This window comes from Brachionichthys hirsutus, chromosome 21 (genome assembly GCF_040956055.1).
Source record: "Brachionichthys hirsutus isolate HB-005 chromosome 21, CSIRO-AGI_Bhir_v1, whole genome shotgun sequence".
Taxonomy (NCBI): Eukaryota; Metazoa; Chordata; class Actinopteri; order Lophiiformes; family Brachionichthyidae; genus Brachionichthys; species Brachionichthys hirsutus.
This window is the reverse complement of record NC_090917.1, coordinates 1,178,712-1,195,716: the sequence shown is the minus strand read 5'-3', so window position 1 is coordinate 1,195,716 and position 17,005 is coordinate 1,178,712. Positions and strand designations below refer to the sequence as shown.

At 51.3% G+C, this 17,005-nt stretch overlaps 1 protein-coding gene across 1 annotated transcript; it reads left to right on the top strand.

Moving 5' to 3' along the window:
• Window positions 1-15,212: 15,212 nt before the first annotated feature.
• LOC137910322 (clarin-3) lies at window positions 15,213-16,321 on the top strand. Its single transcript, XM_068754764.1, has 3 exons — window positions 15,213-15,444; window positions 15,665-15,841; window positions 15,915-16,321. Exons 1-3 carry the CDS (start codon window positions 15,213-15,215, stop codon window positions 16,184-16,186), a joined length of 681 nt encoding a protein of 226 aa, XP_068610865.1. The 3' UTR covers window positions 16,187-16,321.
• Window positions 16,322-17,005: the final 684 nt, after the last annotated feature.

Here is a 17,005-nt window from a genome sequence, read left to right as displayed (position 1 = left end):
CATGGGAGATGTCAGCTCGGGGGGGAAGTTCTAAGAAAGCCTTATTTTTCGATAGGAGACTATTACCACTCGGCCTCGGGGAAGGACATTGTCCCGGCTAGCCAGTCATTTCAATGGTATGCGTATCCCGAGTTGCCCAAGCATGAAGTTCACACCGTCTTATATCCCGGTAGTCCTCTACCGAGGACCGGACCCCCTTGGAGGAGGAGCTGGACCAAACAGCCTGGATTGGGAGGACCCCCACCATCCATTTCTGCAGATCCTTCCTGCTCTCTCTTTCCTTTTAAGTCTTGGTTTAAAAGGAAGCAATCCTGACGTGACGTAACGATGACCCCTCTTCGCTCTCCTCTCCCCGATTACCCCCCCCCCCCCCCCCCCCGAAAAATACCCATCGGAAAGGGCAAGCTTGTTACGATTAGAGGATAAGATCGCCCTCGACACGGTGCTTCCTGGCGTTCCCCGTAGACGGAGCGCTGTCAGCTCCCATTGAATGCGGTTTCTATGGGTACAAAGTCTCTCTGTCTCTGCAAATACATCAGCAGGGGAAACTGGGGAAATGGGCGGTGGGGTGTCGGGGCGATGTGACAGGGCAAGCCGGACACAAGGTACAGCGTGTCCTCTGAGCAAGCAGCTGAACCGGAACCTGCACGGTGCTTTATTGGAGGGAGATCAGCCGGTAACTTACGGCCTGTTTCTCCAAGCGGTTTGCCGAAGCCCAGAGCAGAGGTTGGCTCAGCCAGGTGATAGCTCGCTTATCCTATCACGAAGAGTCGACCGGCCCCGCCCACAAATAAAAACCACCGATGCAGCGCCACCTGGTCAAGGTGCTGGGCGTCGCTCTTTCCAGCCGTTATCGGTTCTCCCTGCCGAACGGAGCTCGGTGTTTATCGGAATAGTTTTCGGGAACCCGTGTTCGCCCGCTTGTGACACGCTATTCATGAACCGTTCTGAGAATTGAAAAAGAATGCAGTGCAGATTTGATTTAACAGCAGACCTCCTGTTCTTCACAATGTGTTCCCATGGCAACCTGACCTGCAGTACGGCCACCAAGATGGCCCTGTGGGAGTTTCCTGCTCCCAAGGAGCCGGGATGTTGTGTAAAGACTGTGTGTGTGCGTGCGTGTGTGCGTGCGTGTGTGTGTGCGTGTGCGTGCTAGGATTAACTGAAGCTAGTGGTAGAATGTTCTTTGATCTCGTTTGACAGGTGTACAGTCAATAATGAGTCAGGATTATAAAAGTAATAAAGTTGACCGAGTGTTTTCAGTAAACACAAAGTTAAGCGCTGGCCTCTCCAACAGACGGAGACGGAGCTAGCCTGTGCTAACAGAAGCAACACCTCTGCTGCAGCCCCCCCTCCTGCGGGCCTCGCATTCAGCCATTAATCAATTCCTGCCTTGTTCCCAGGGCGCCCAGACGCCGTGGCGGTGGTAATGACCTTGGAGGCCCTGCCGGCTCCATTCTGCAGCGTCAGCCGTCCGCACCTATGGGAACCAGAGCAGCGGCAAACGGCGGCGACCTCTGCTGGACGTGGGAGAAAAGCATGTAGGTGTTGCGCTAGCGTGCAGGAAAGCACGTGTGTCCAATACATCGGGGTTGGTTGCCAGATTCAGGCGACAACTTCCTGTTGGCCGAGATGTGGCTACTGTGTCTGACCCTGCCGTCGGAGCAGCGCTGGAAACCAGATGCTTTAGCTGCTGCGTGTTAGTGAAGAATAACGTGGCGCTCGGCGTTTATAGCGTCCACGCGCCGCTGTCACTTCCTGCCGAGGCACGGCGACCACGAGCACAGCTGACAGTTAAATATTTACTGTAGTCCGCCGTCGGCTAGACACGCAGCCACGGCTCAGAGGCGCCTTCTAGTCGCTGGCGATCGGATTATCACGCCTGCAGCGCGTGCAGAGTGCGACACTGCATCTCGTTTGACAGGTGTACAGTCAATAATGAGTCAGGATTATAAAACTAATAAAGTTGACCGAGTGTTTTCAGTAAACACAAAGTTAAGCGCTGGCCTCTCCAACAGACGGAGACGGAGCTAGCCTGTGCTAACAGAAGCAACACCTCTGCTGCAGCCCCCCCCCCCCCCACTTTCCGGGAGAAAACAAAGGCTCCTCAGGTGGGAACAGGAGAGGCGTGAAGGGACACGGCGCTCCTAGCCGCCTCCGCAACACCAAACAAAGACGTCCGAGACAGAATGTCCTGCATAAATGTGAACTATTCGCAGCCCACGCCGCTCAGCGTGGACCGACAATAAATCACTCCTGTGAGTCTCTGATGAGGGATAAGAGGAAGGAGACGGAGCCCCCGACTGCCCAAGCGAAGCGTCCAACTTGATCCGCCGGAATATTTTCGAAAAGGAAAGAGGAAGCCGAGCATCCAGTCCTCACGCACCGAGACGGGACGGCCCGCTGGGGGAGACCTGGTCCACCGCTGTGACAGGACATCGGAAGTCGTGAGCATAACGGACGACCGTAACCAGAGCGGGGGGGGGGAGCTATCGCAGGTCACGGAGGCTGCAAAAGTCTTATCTATAGTCCAAACACAATGGAGGGACTGAAAGTCAAACCGGCTCCACGCAAGGAAAAATGCCTTCGCTGTTGTGGAAACATTTCAAAAGTTCATCGGAAATGCCGGAATTCTCCGACTTGACCTCCGAAAAGAAACGTCTGCAGCGCTGACATTTGCCACGTGCGATCTGGGTCGCGCACGCACACACACACACACGATGCAGCGATGCAGCGTGGATTACCTGGATGAGAGTAGATTCAACGTGTGCTGAACGTCGGCTCCATATCAGCGGGTCACATGATCCCAGCCGAGGCCAGCCGGCACACTGTCGCCGCCGTCTTTGCTGGAAGTCGGCTTCGCGGTTCCCCGGATTCCAGGTGGCGGCCGGTTCGGGGAGTCACGCCTTGCAGGGATGCTGCTCACCGCCTGCAGTTTCACAGAGAAGCAATCAATAACACAGCAAAAAGATTTATCTACCTGGGAAGATAAATCTGCCGGCGGCGTGGGGCATGCCTAGCGGTTGCTATAGTGACGAGGGGGGGGGGCTTTGAGGACGCCCGCACACGGAGAAAGACGTGGAGCCATCCGAGTCGTTATCGGCCTCCAGAATAACACCGTGTTTACAGGAGTGACCTTTGACCCGGTGCGACAAAGCCCCCAGTTAAAAGTAGAAAAGCGCCCCCCCCCCCCCGACAGGTCAGGAGATAAATCTCAAAGGTCACGGATGTAAAGGAAATGTGATAAAACTGGATTCCTGTGCTCGGATATTTCTACGCTCTGTTGATGCTTAAAGGAAAAACCTGAACGGGAACAAATCAGCCCGAAGATGGAGAGTTAGAATAAACAGGAAATGAAATGAACATGGACGTGGACTCCGGCGTGTCCTTCATGAGGACACACCACGAGCTTCGTGTTCCAGAGCGAGACGACGGCAACAGGGAGTATCGTTTTCCTGGGCGACGTTCCCGCGCCCATCCGCCCCGACTTCCACCGTCCCACGGTGGCATCCAGGTCTGCTGGGCGCCGGCGAGAAGCTGTCAGGCTAAGCTAGCGTGAAGCTATCCCGCGGCAGTTCTTTGGTAATCCAGGTTCTAATTAAATATCTGGAGATTTCCCAGAGGGCCCTGGAGGAACTGGATGCTTTACAGACAGACGGCGTGCGTGATCGTCTCCGTCAATAGCGTTATTCGTTTAGCGGGTAGCTAAATGCGATTTAATACTCACCTGTGGCTCCCTCGGATCAATAATCAATAGAGTGATGGCAGCGAGTGAGACTGAATAAGCCTCTGCAACAGAGAGTCCATTGAGAGGCTTAGAAACACATTTAGAAGCTTTCATCAGCGTCGTTGTTCATATTAACGTAATTAGACTTCAGGATGCGGTTTGTTCAGACATTTATCTTTACAGCAAGACAAGATCCAGCCGGGGCGATCAATAACAATTTTTATTTTGATCCGAATATGTCCTTTAACACATTTTAAGGATCGCCTACTTCTACCTTGCCTGGTGTGAATTCGCATTCTAACCGGTTAGTCAGTTAATGAATCGTTAACACTTTAATGTTGTTATCTTTACATTTAAAATGACACGTTTGCAACATTTAAAACATTTCCTTCAACGAAACACGCGACTCCCAGCTGACATGAAAACACATTCTCAGTGTAAAAACAGACACTATTCCGCTTTCCATCCCACACACTCCCTTTCCCTTTCGTCCTCTCACATCCAAAGCTTCCACTCCCAGACTCCGGCTCAGACGGGGGGGGGGGGTTCGGATTAAACAAGTCCCCAGCCGAAGATTCCCTGCAGCCCTTTAACTCTGTGAACCCCACCTGGTAAATATTCATGACCCAGAACGAATGGGGGGAAGCGAGCGCCACACACTGAGACACAAAAATACACATATATAAATTGACTTCAATACTTTAATGTGTAAAAAAACAACAACAACATGCACACCCACTGAAAAACTGGCTATCTGTGTGCCAGCGCGGCTGCAGCTCGAGGCTACACCGTCTCGTCTGTCTGCAGAACCCCGTCTGGGGACGGAGATGCTCACGCGTAGGAGGAGAGCGCCACGAACGCCTCCGCGTTTTCACAGGGCCCTGCCAAAGGTAGGAAATACAAACACACAAACGCCGCCCACAGGTCAGCCGCTCGACCCGGCAATAAAAAAAAGCCACGGAATAACGAGCACATTCAGACGCACTCCCGCTGTGGGCTGCATGAGAGAGCCGACGTCCCGCTGGTCTCCGAATCCAACGCCGGGACTCTCGCGCGCCGTTGTGATTGCACGAAACCGATTCAGAGGCAGGAAGAGAAACAGTTGAGCTCATATCCTGTGTGCGAGCCGTGGATTGCAGCCAAACGGGGGGGGGGGGGGGCAAAGAATTGGCCCGACTGTAGGAGCCAGAAAGAGAGAGGGCAGAGACGGAGAGGGAAGAGGCCGGAGCTCGGAGCGTCTTCCTGTCCTCCGATGAACGGAGATGTCGCCGTTTGGTCTGCGGCGCCACTTTTAAGCCAGATTAGAGAAGGAAGCGGCACATTTGTGGGCAATGACCTCGAACATTTGCTGTGGGTGCGACACCCGTGGGCCGAGTATTAGCGTCGACTCTCTAAAAACTATGACTACGAACGCTGAAACCGAAAAGCCGGCTTCAGACACCGACGAGAACTCGGAGAATAAAAGTTCCTCGATGACAGTTGCTGAGAAAAAAGATGCCCGGGAGGCAAGAAGAGGGCTGATGGATGGACGGAGTGACAGGAAGCTGAACGATATTGCTCCTTATTATGCATCTAATCCATCAGTCAACATAAAAACAAACAAACAATGCACCCGTCAGTGATTGATGCCCAAACAGGAAGTGGGAACATTCACGCCACCTGCAGCTGAAAGCTCTGCTGCCGTTAGCATCTGCTTCGGATCGATTGCTTTGAGTGCGGCCGGCTTTGCAGGCTCTCATCATTCATTCGTGTATTACATGACAGAAAGCAAACAAACTGTGAGCTCACGGCTTCAATGTGCCGTCACAGGAGGAAGTGAGGGCTTGCAGGAAGTCAGGGCTCGCAGGAAGTGAGAGCTCGCAGGAAGTGAGAGCTCGCCCTGCAAACATGGGAGCATCCCAAAGTCTCAACGCGGCCCAGAATCAGCGTCCTCGCTTCTTGTGGTCTTCAGAATGCATTGCAGCAATATAGTTATCGGTTGGAGGGAAGCTTCCTCCCCCCCACCCTTCCAGGAAGCAGTTGTGTAAATACTCTGATGCGTAATGGTCTGATGTGCAACGTGAAACGCGCTGAGGGCCACCGACTGAAGGACAAAGGGATCGGATTCGCAGGGACGGCGGCCGAAATCCTGACCGCAGGAATAGAAAGTTACGATGGAATTACACGCTCGAGCTGCGACGCCATCGATTTCCTGCATGCACAACCCAAGACTGCTGATCCACGATAACGTTCCACCTTTAAAAGCCACGGCTGTTATATTGCGGAGATAAATTCGGCCCATTAGTCTGATAATCTGAGCTGGGATTGATTTCCAGGACCGGGATTTATTCGCCTGAATGACGCGTCTTTATTGGCCCGCCTTCCTCTCTGGTGCGGCGCAGGCATTCGCGGCGTCGCCCCGACACACTCGTCTCTGGCGCGAAAACAAACGCACAATTTGTGCATCAGCAACGCTGGTTGAAATCCGGGTGGATCCGTGGATTCAAACCCATCACCGTGACAGCATGGGTTCGCTGCTGATATCAGCCCGGCCCGGCTTGCAGAATCCAAAGTCGTGACACGACCAGAGATGCCATGTCAGCCTCAGAAGAGGGTCAGAAATGTGCGGATTATGCTGCCATTAATACCGAATCGGGATTAGAGCAATCCGCCTCAGATTAACCCAAACCCGGCTGCAGCAAAGAGACAATGCACTTATTGTTGTTGCAGACCTGACAGCGCCGCACAGGCACAAAGGAGGACTCATTCCTAACAGGGTCAGGACTGATTCGACAAGAACCCCCCCCGAACCCCGAGGGCATTTGTCAGATTACAACCCCAACGACTCGAAATTCGCCTTTTGGTGCAGCCGAATGTTGTAAAACGACTTCCGAGGACATTTCATTAGGATACGGTCCTGTGAGGAATAAACGCTTTCATCACAGCCACCGTTTAGCACCAAAATGCGAAACTTTATTTACAACCTCAACGCGACAAAAAGGGTTTCGTGAACAACAATGCAGCGCTCACAGAAACACTGAGTGGAACGGCGCTCTCCTGCAACGGCCGCTATTTTTAGAGGAAGTCTACGCAGCGGTTCTGTCGCCGACACAGTTTCCTTTTGTCGTGGCTTCGAGCGGAACGCAAGCAGCCATTAACATTTCATCTCCCGAGATTAAAGAAGGCGATACTCTAATATTGTGGGCTTCGCTGGCGTTCCCGGCGTTCTCAATAAATACAGTTATTACTATTTCAAAAAGGGAGGAAAGGGCAGAAGCTGAGAGGAAAGACTGAGTCGAGAGAGAGAGAGAGAGAGAGAGAGGGGATCAGCCGGAGCTACTGAAAGGCCGGAGGGAGGAAGAGATTTCAGATGGGATAGCGTGACCTGCCCTCGCCCCATGAAAACAAATGACATCAGCGTAGCTGCCAATCAGCTGACTCAAGAGAGCGATGGCTGCGGCGTCCGGAACACGAGCCACAACGGGGCCCGCCGCGCTGGGCGTGGATTAATGAGGCCTTTTTATTCAGCTCCCTCGCCCCGCCCCTGACGAGGCCTGTTATTGTCCGTGTAACGTGATTCTACAAGACACCTCCGCCTAATTAAATTCCAGACATATTACAGGGGATCAATTCAGAGGGAGAAATATAAAAGCAATTACTGGAGGTCGATGGGGCCGGCTTTAACGAACTCAATTAGACGCAGCCCCCCCCCCCCCCCCCCCCGATGGCGAGGCATAAACCAGGACCGACGGCGGCGCCACGGGCGACATCGCCGGCTGTCGTTTCAAAGCCAGCAATCTAATTACGCCGTCGTCGAGTGGAATCGTGGCCCGTGGTCGGAACGGACGACGCCGTGGATGTGATGTGAGAAATCAGAAAGGACTTCAGCACTGGAGGGCGAGGGGTTAAATCTCAGGCGCAAATTAGACGTCAAGTCAAGATAAAGATTCTTTGAAACTTTTACCCCGATTTGGAGTTCTGTACATAAACTGAATATATTTTTCCGTATTCATGGAAAACTACTCGACCAATACTCCAAAATGTTTAATTTACTCTGTGACCAATTGCTAGATAAGAGGCGGGGCTTATTCAGCTGAAATAAACCCACGCTGGCCCGCCCGTGTGCGCGCCGAGGAAGGAAGCCCCTCCCTCTATAACCCAGCAGGATCCAAAGGAGGCCTAATTGAACACATGCTAATAAAATTCCTCTTCATCGTGGGGGGGGGGGCTTTATTATGGTGGCAGCAACTGTTTCATCTCTCCCAGTTGAGCTTCGGTTGTTGTTTGAAATGAAATATACCCCCACCCTTCGGCTTACACCTGGCGAGGATTCGATCAAGACCATCTGCTCCGCCTTCCCTTCCCTGCACCACCTTTCGGAGCTCATGGAAGGTGACAGCCGGAGCGACTGCTAACGTTATCAAGCTACCGCCGGCAGACTAATGAAAACAATCACGCGGGGCAGCAGGGGGGGCGCACAGCGATGGAGGACCAACTGGCCACTGGTGCCGCCCCAGAAGAAGAAAACGGACTCCAACTAGTGTCGCTAATGAGTTTTTATGCCTGAAGCCGTCGCTCTGGCTAACTAAGCAGCTAACTAGCTCCCTGCCGCGGCGCTGCTGCTGGATGTGATAGTGCAGCAGTGAGTGAATTTCAATACAAATCTTTTTATTTCCTGTTGTAGTCCAGCCAAGTGAGACAGGCTCAGCGCCGTTTCCCCAAACGGAGTCAACATTTGCCTCAAATCTCATGCAAAAAAATAAAATAAAAGCTAATAAACTCCACAGAAATACAAATCTGGGCCGTTTGGAGGCAGATTCCGAAGCCGGCGGTTCTTGCATCCCCCTCCTCATTTGACACAAATTCAACCCAGACAGTCACAAAAGGCTGCAAACGAGGGAGTGCCTTAGCTTGTTCAGAGAGCAAGGCGTTTTCCCTCCCCAGGGAGGACCGATCTGATGATCAGATCCTTTTCCTGCCTCTTCGTCGAGTCCCTCTCCAGAGCAAAACAGAGGAGAGGGAAGCGGGGGTTTGGATTTTCTCTCGTGTCAGACATGCGTCGCACTCCGCTGGCCGTGAGCCGCGATAAAAGGCCGGAGAGAGATTGTACTTCTGACGAAAGGTTAAGAGGAAAAAGTGGACGCTGTTGCAAAAGTAGAATTCCAAACGTCGTTCTGTGCAGCGATGCTGCAAAAAATAAAGATGCAGCAGCAGCAACAACCAGGCAACACAAAGGAACCGGGCCAGGAGGCGCTCACGTTCAGCCGAGGGAGACATCTTTATTGTGATTACCGTCATCTATAATCTCATTTGCCTTCATGTCACGGTTCTCTAGGAAAGGCAGAGGAAACACGCGTTTTCTGCCCGACGGCAGCTCTTAATTATATTTGTAAACAACCTATGCATATTTTGCATACAGATGTAAATAAACAGTCTAAGGTGTAATGCCAATGTAAAAAAAAAAATTGAGTCAAGGACAATGAAGACAAAATGTGCAGAAAAATGTAAATAATGTGCTAATTATGAGTCAAAGAAGAAAAATGTGTCAATAATGAGCCTTGCATGTATGACAGCGGCGACCAATTACTAGATTCCAGTTCCTTAAAAGCAGCAAATAGCTGCCTGAATCTCTGCCGGCATCAAAGCAGACTGTAATTATGCCACAGAAATATTCCATCATTGTGAGCGGTGCAGATCTGGCAGCGTCCAGGTGAGTGTGAAAACGCTCTGACCAAACGCAAACACGAGGTTTAACTAACCGCGGCGTGAAAAGCTCACACGGGGAGGAAAGAGAAGCATGTGTGTGACCGGTTAGTTCATAAATAACGTCCTGCTGCAGATTAGATCTCCACAGCTTGAAGGTCAGGGTGACAAAGTCGCGCTGTTTGCAGCGGGGATCGCCTTACACCGATCAATCGATCCTGATAATAATGACCGTTGAAGACTGTGATTTTTTTGTTTTTAACGATCTGAATCTGAAGGGAGAGGAGTCCGTATCACGTGTCTGAAGCATTGATATATGAGCTCACAATTCTTTTATTATTCAGCCTCCATCAGATCTATAATTATATTCCATTCGAGCCCGTTTGCACACGCGTGATCCTGAATACACGCGTGTCTCACAACTACCGCTTTGCTTTTATGGCGACAAAAGAGACTCCCCTCCAAGAGCAAATAGCTCCAACGGCTCTTTTCAGTAGTAGAAATGTGAATTCATGCAAGCTGGCCAGAGGTTGCTATAGCAACATCACCTCTAAACAACACACAACATTATAAGTGCCGACAAGTTGTAGTTAATGTTTCACACATTGTTTGTTTTTCATATTGAAGATGAAAGCTCTGCCAGTCAACGCCCTCTTACATGTGGACCAATCACTGCACACTTGATTTACCTGTTGAGGTAGGAAGTACCTTCACTGGAGTAGGAAACTACAAAAGTCCCTAAAAAAATGGACTCTGAGAACTACAACAAGGCCTTTGACCCAAATGCTACTATGCTAACAATGACTACTGCAAACATGCCGACGTTTACACTTAAGCGCTTAACATGTTCACCGTCGTCAATTAGCACGTTAGCATGCTAACGCTCGCTGAGCAGCAAATCCGACCTACTTCCACCTGCAGGAGGAATTCTTGCAGAATTACATCACGGGCTGCAGAAACATTTTGTTGGCGGCGCATTGGAATAAATAAAAATATCATTTCAGATCAAATGAGGCCGTCCTCTTGAAGCTTGCAGGCTGTGCTGGCGTGAAAACGTGTGTCAGAGTCGTTGACACTACTTAAGATGCAAATAAAGCACCGAAGCGCTCACACGGTGATCGCAAACAGCAGCCTCCGAGCAGCAGCCTTGAAACAGGCGGCTCTGGTAAGCATCCATTATTCATTACACACTGTACTCCTCCACGTCAACAACCTTTGTAGTGACACAGCCGAAACCATTATATCATCTGTCTCGCTTTCATTCACGCGTTCTCAAGTCGCAGCCAGCTTTCATCTCAAACACGCCCGGCTTGCCAAGTCCTTTATACGATGATCTCAATTTTTAACCCAGCTGCTGAATTCGATCCTGCAAGGACGAGCGGCCGGGCCGCAGCTGATCCCGGGCGTTTCACGAGGTGCGAGTGAGAAATGGCCGCGGGTGTTGATGTGGCGTTGCACGCACCAGTCACAGCGCCACAGCGAGGCCTTGGTGCATCCCCCCAGCCCCGGCTTCAGGGGCTCCTGCTGGTGTTCGAGTCGGTTAAAATGAGTTTTGAGTCATGCTGCTCGCAGACAGACAGACGGACAGACAGACAGACCTCCGCTGGTGATTACTTAAAGAAGCGCAACAACACAAGTGCGGATGATTATAGACGTCGGTGATTTTATGTGCATTAGCAAACCTCGCCGTCGCGCTAATTGCGTCATCTTTTGACTTCAAGACGGCGTCGCAAACATCAAGCTATCCAGAGAATGTGTGGGCGCGACGCCTCGAGTGCATATAAGATCACGGCAATCAAACAAAAAAAACAGCTTTCAAGGAAACCCAAGTCGCCTGGATCTTTCGCTTCCTGCCTGTCAGAGCGGCATTAGCCGAGCTTTCCGCCTCGGCCTCCATTGTTTCCTGCACAGAACCTAATATTTGTTTTTCCTTTCAGATAAAATAAAGTGGCGCGAAACATGCTTGAGATGTTTGCTTTCACTCTGGTGAAATCAGGCCACGTTAGTGCAGGGATTTCATCTCCTCCGGGCTCCGCCCTGCTTTCCCGCCTCAGCAGGCCACCGAATTAGGTTGCCACATTTGGAACTAAAACTCATATTAAAAATTACAACATGCTGTCCCTGACGGCAGCATGTGGTGTGTACACCATTGGTTTGCTGCCTGCTTCCTTTAGTTTCCTTTTACAAGCTAAAACACAAACACACACACACACAAAAAAACCCACAAGTCTTACACAATGTGTATCCGGCTTCAGAGACTCGTAAAACAACTGCAAGGTCACAGAAGCTCACTCTTCCACAGCGCGTCTTTTAAGAGTCCTTCCTAACGCACTCATGTAGGAACTGACAGGAATTCAATAGAGAAACTATGTGTAGCCCGGAGGAGGGAATACCGTGCTACTCCCGGGCGTGACAACATGCAGAGCTTCCCAGGGCCGTATTCTCTTATTTAAAACAGAAGGGGGCAATCCCAACATGTGGGGATCCCCGGAGGGGGAGTGCATAAAAAAAATTAAAAAATGAGGGGGGTCACAAGATGATTATGGGACAAAGGAAAGGCGTCTTCCTACCTGCAGCACCTGCTAACGAAGCTACGCTAACGAGCTACAGCGCACTGCATTTTCAATGAAGCCTTCACAATAAAAGCCTTTTACTATGAAACAGCAAAACTGCAGAATTACCTTTTAAAGGGAGAATTCACCTCAAAATAAAATGTTTACACACCGGCGAGGAATAATGGCCGAGCTGCTAGGTTAGCTAGCGTAGCCGGGGACCGGTCAGCGTGTCTCTTTTAAGTAAAACGATGTGCAACGTCAACTGGCACGGATTGAAAGTGAACGTGTTGCAACAGTAAGTACAGGTGGGGAAGCTCAAACCGCCGTGACTCATTTAAAAGCCGCTAAAAAAGCTTTAAAAGGTCTTTCTCACTGGAATCCTAAAAATGCATGTAGATAGCAAGACCGTTCTTGCTGGGTGCAGATGCTCCATCATGCACTGAACCCAGCACAGCAGCCAAAGGTGCCGATGGAAAAGCCCACAAGTATTTCCTTTGCTCGTCATCGGCGGCGCTGGAATGAAGCCAACATGGCTGAGTGGAAATCCCATTTTAATCCTGCAATGATTAACAGGATGGTTCAAAACCTGAAATTATTTCCCCTAAAAATCATTTCATTATTGTTTTATTTACGAAACATCAGATAAGATGATCTGGGATCGCATGGAGACGTCGTGCCAAACCCTCGAACGTCCACCTCGCCTGGTGCCAGAAGAGGAGGAGCCGATCCTCAATCACTATTTCAAGATGGCAGGTACATTTAATCCCACTTCCTCCTCCCCCCCACCCCCCTGCCTCGTGTGCGCGACCTCGCCGATACCTCAGAGGGCCGGGTCTGAACAGATGGCGGGTTAATTCTGACACATCTGAACAGGCAGGACCCTTGATCTGCGTCCAGCTGTTTCGGCCTCAGCTGCACGCCGAACCCGGCCCGACCGTCAACAAACACAGACCTGCAGGGTTTCAGTTTGTAGACACATCCGTCAAAAGCCCCGGCAGCGTCACAGCAGTGGATGCAACACAGACGAGTGTGTGTGTGTGTGTGTGTGTGTGCGTGTGTGCTAATGGCAGAGATGGCTGCAGTTAGCAGTGTGTACAGCTGGTTTTCCAGATCCCACTGAAGAGCCTCCAATCCGGAAATGCTTCCCTCACATGCTCCAGTTCTGCTTTCCCTGGCTTTCAAAAGGTCCCGGACGAGTCTATCCTCGACTACCCCCAACGTTGGGTCATGACCCTGGACTCGGTTCTATTCCGGTTTAAGAGAGGGGGGCGTTTTTAATCTCCTCATCCTGCAGGACACAGAATACGTTGCATCGCTGCTGAATCATCCGGGAACGCTGTCAAAATGCCGGATCGCCTGCGAGCGCAAACACGCCCTCGATTGCTCCACGCTACCAAAACCGAAACGGCTCGAAGCGTTCTCCGGGCTAAGGTGGGACGAAAAATGACAGGTCGGATGCAAACGCACCCAAGGAAGATCTTCTCATTCCGACTCCATGAGTATCGGAGGAGTTTGATCCGATGTGCTGCAGCCTCACGTCAGGTCAGAGTCCGGATCCAGGTGAGTTTAATGCAGCACTAATATTTATGAATGAAGTGTTTGCATCGTCTGCTGCCCCCTTAGACGGGGTCTGTGGAGCCCAGACCCAGCGGTGTCTCGGTCCACTTCCTGTTCATTCCCACGGTCGGGTGATTGATACAGCCCTTCATCTCTCATCTTCATCTCCCAGCATCCCTACAGATTCTGCTCCAGGGATGCTCCTGCTCTCCCCGAAACCTGAACGATCACATCCAACGAAACAGTCAGGAAGCAAACACCACCTGGACCCAGTCTTAAAGGACCCGGAACCGCAGCCCACAACGAGGAGCAGTCAGCACCAGGCGGGGAACCGGGACAGCAACTCCAAGCGCCCGGTCCATGAACCCACATGGACGCGCCGGGCTGCGGCTTGTCAAACGGAGGCTTTAGAATCTAAGCTGACGGACAAACATCCACGGGAATGTACCGATGCCGCATCAGAGCCGAACGCGCACCACAAATAGATGGCTCACGTGAAAGACCGGCCGCGCGCCGCCGCGCGTAACGGCCAGGGAGCGAAACGGCGCTGCCCGTGAAATCGGTTTTATCACGCGCCAGAGAAGTGTCAGTGTCTACAATGCGGCGTGGTGGAATGAAGTGCGCGGAAGACTCACCTGCTCGGCGTCGGCGTTAAATTCCAGAGCGCAGATCGTCTTGGAAAAGGCGAGGCGATGCTTCGCGGAGCCGCCTGTCACCACCGGGGAGGAGGAGGAGTTAGTGTTTACTCCAACACAGCCGCGCCGCCGGAGCAGCGCGCGCGGATCCGCTGCCCCGTTAAGAGGGGAGCGGGCGCCACGGTCTGGCCGCGCACCGCATGACGCACGGACAAGCGGGAGAATCACACGCACGCCGCTGGACGGGTTAATATCGGAGTAGGCTCTTAGGTGAAGTTTTTTTGGGTCACAAAAAAACAGACATTTAAGGAATAAAGCCGTAAGAAACGTTCTCTTCCTTCAGCAGCACGTCGTTTTATCGGATGTATTTTAAGAGTAATAATATACAAGAATAATAATATAAAGACAAAAATAAAAAGATGACATCTTTAAATGGATCTGTTGTGAACATTGTAAAACTCGTGTGGTGCTTTGTGTGTTTGTTTGTGTGTGTTTGTGTGTTTGTTTGTTAGGTTGGATGAACTTTCTGTCATTCTTGATTTTTACATTCTGACATAAAGTCCTCTCCAGCCTTCCGTAGTGCGGACGTCGTTTTCCAGTCTTGTAGTTCCTCCTCTTTTACTGGATTTTAACATCTCAGATTTGACATGGAAACCATGGCAACGCAGCTCCGTCACCCTCTCTGACGTCAACACCTGTAATGGTTTTAGAGCCTCATGGGTGAGGTTCCAATCCCAGTAACTTTTCTCCGGAGAGACGGGTCAATAATTAAACTGCTCTGCGTTTTATGGCTCCATGATGACTTTGAATCAGCGGGAATGTGATTCCCTCGGGTGTGTCTGTATGTCTGCCTGGTTCCTCACCGTGGCAACCAGCTCGCCTCTTCAAACCAAAGGTCACGGCTGTAATCTGGAGATTTTATGACCGACCGGCAGTCCATCCAGGAAGGGAGGCTCACAACACCGACTCTTCCGAGGATCCTGATCCGCCTGACGCGTCGTCGGAGAAGGAACGCCAGGATCTAACTTCATCCGGTTCAGCTGGACCTCTGAGAAAATGCCATCGACTAAGAAGACTCTATATTTTCTCTCCAGCGGGCTGGCGACCTCCCTCTCGGTCATGGTGCTGGGGTATGGCATGTCCAGGAAGTGGTCTACGACGACCATGGATTGTAGCGAAGCCGTGAACGCTTCTATCCAAAGATCAGCTGATGTCACACTGGAGCTGTTTGATTGCACCGTAGAGCGAAACCTCTGCCCCATATATGGAGCGTCCAGTGAAATGGAAGGTAACGTTCTCGCACCTTGAATTCTCTTTGGGTGTCGTCTGACAGCGATGTGGGGAATCAACACGCTGTGAGAACAAAGCGTTTCTGTTTTTCAGGGCCGTGTGAAGAGAAGACTCTGATCTTTTTATTAATTACGATCCGGGCCTTGTTCACACGCGAGGTCCTGAATCGGATGTGACTCCTGTTCGGCTTCTGAAATGCATGCCTGTTGTCCCCGCAGTGATTCCCGCTCTGGCCGGGGCCCCTTTGGTCCTCCACGTTCTGGTTTTGGTCCTCCTGGTTGCGAGCCTCCTGTTTTCCGCCACCAGCATCCTCATCTCCCTCTACAACAGCGTGTCCAACCCTTACGAGACCTACGTGGGACCTCTGGGCATCTACGTGTCCGGCTCGCTCAGCGGTAGGCGACGCTAACGCGGGTGTAGAACGGATTTCCTGCGCCGCTGTGTGTAACGGCGCCCTCTCTCCTGCAGCCTGCCTGTCCGTCTTGGCCATGATCGTGTTCGTCCTGAACGTCAGCTTCACCGACATGACGAAGGAGCTGGTGTGGATCGTGGTGAAGGACGTGGACCTGCGGGACGCGTCCACGCAGATGCTGCTGGGTTTCTACCTCGTCATCCCTTACACTGCTCTCTCTCTGCTCGCCATCCTGGTGATCTACCTGTACGAGCACGCGGCCTACACGCACCGGAAGGAGCAGCAGAATCCCACGGAGGACGCGCCCATTGAAACAATGATGTATTAGCGGTCTCCGGGGACTCGTGGAAACCTTCCTGGTGGAGAATCGGGACACGTTGGATGCGTGGAATACACAGGACCGTGCTTTTTAATGAGCACTTTTATTATCTATATCTTAAAGGGTCAGTTTCGTTTTAAGACTTCCTGGTTGAACAATTATTGATAAATTATTACATACTTGTGGTATAATCTGTTCTAAATGACTTCTGTGTCTGAAATGAAGGTTTAAAGGTCGTTTGTCAGTTTTCTGACTTTAATTATGAGACGCAAACACAAATGAAAGATGTGAATCTTCTTTCTGGATGTCGGATGTCGATTTATTTTTATTTCTGCTGCCCTCTATCGAATAAATGATGTAAATGCAAAGAAAATGTTCCGTCTCAAAGGATTCCAACACAAGGAGAACCGGCTGATTCCGTGGACGCCGAGACGGAGACATTGTCCCTTCAGACCGCTGTGACTCGCATGACCGCGTTGACACGAGAGCCGGGCGGGGTTTCCTGTTACCGTTTCCCGCGTCCCATCACTCAGGGCCTGAAGTCTGTTTGGACATGCCCTTTGCAGCACCTCTCAGCCCCGCAACGCCTTCTACCTGCCTTCAAAAGGAACCACTCTTCCTTCACGTCTCGCACTTCAAGGGACCCGCGGAGGGATGCGCCGATCTGCTTTGTGAAAGTCTGAATATGGATTAAATTTCTAAGAGTGACTCAAACGAAGACGGGAGTTTGAGCCGCCGCGGCTTTTGAAGTGAAAACACTTCTTGAAGGGAGAACCTTCATCTTCATCAAGTCCCCCCCCCCCCATAATGATGGGGGGGGGGGCTTAG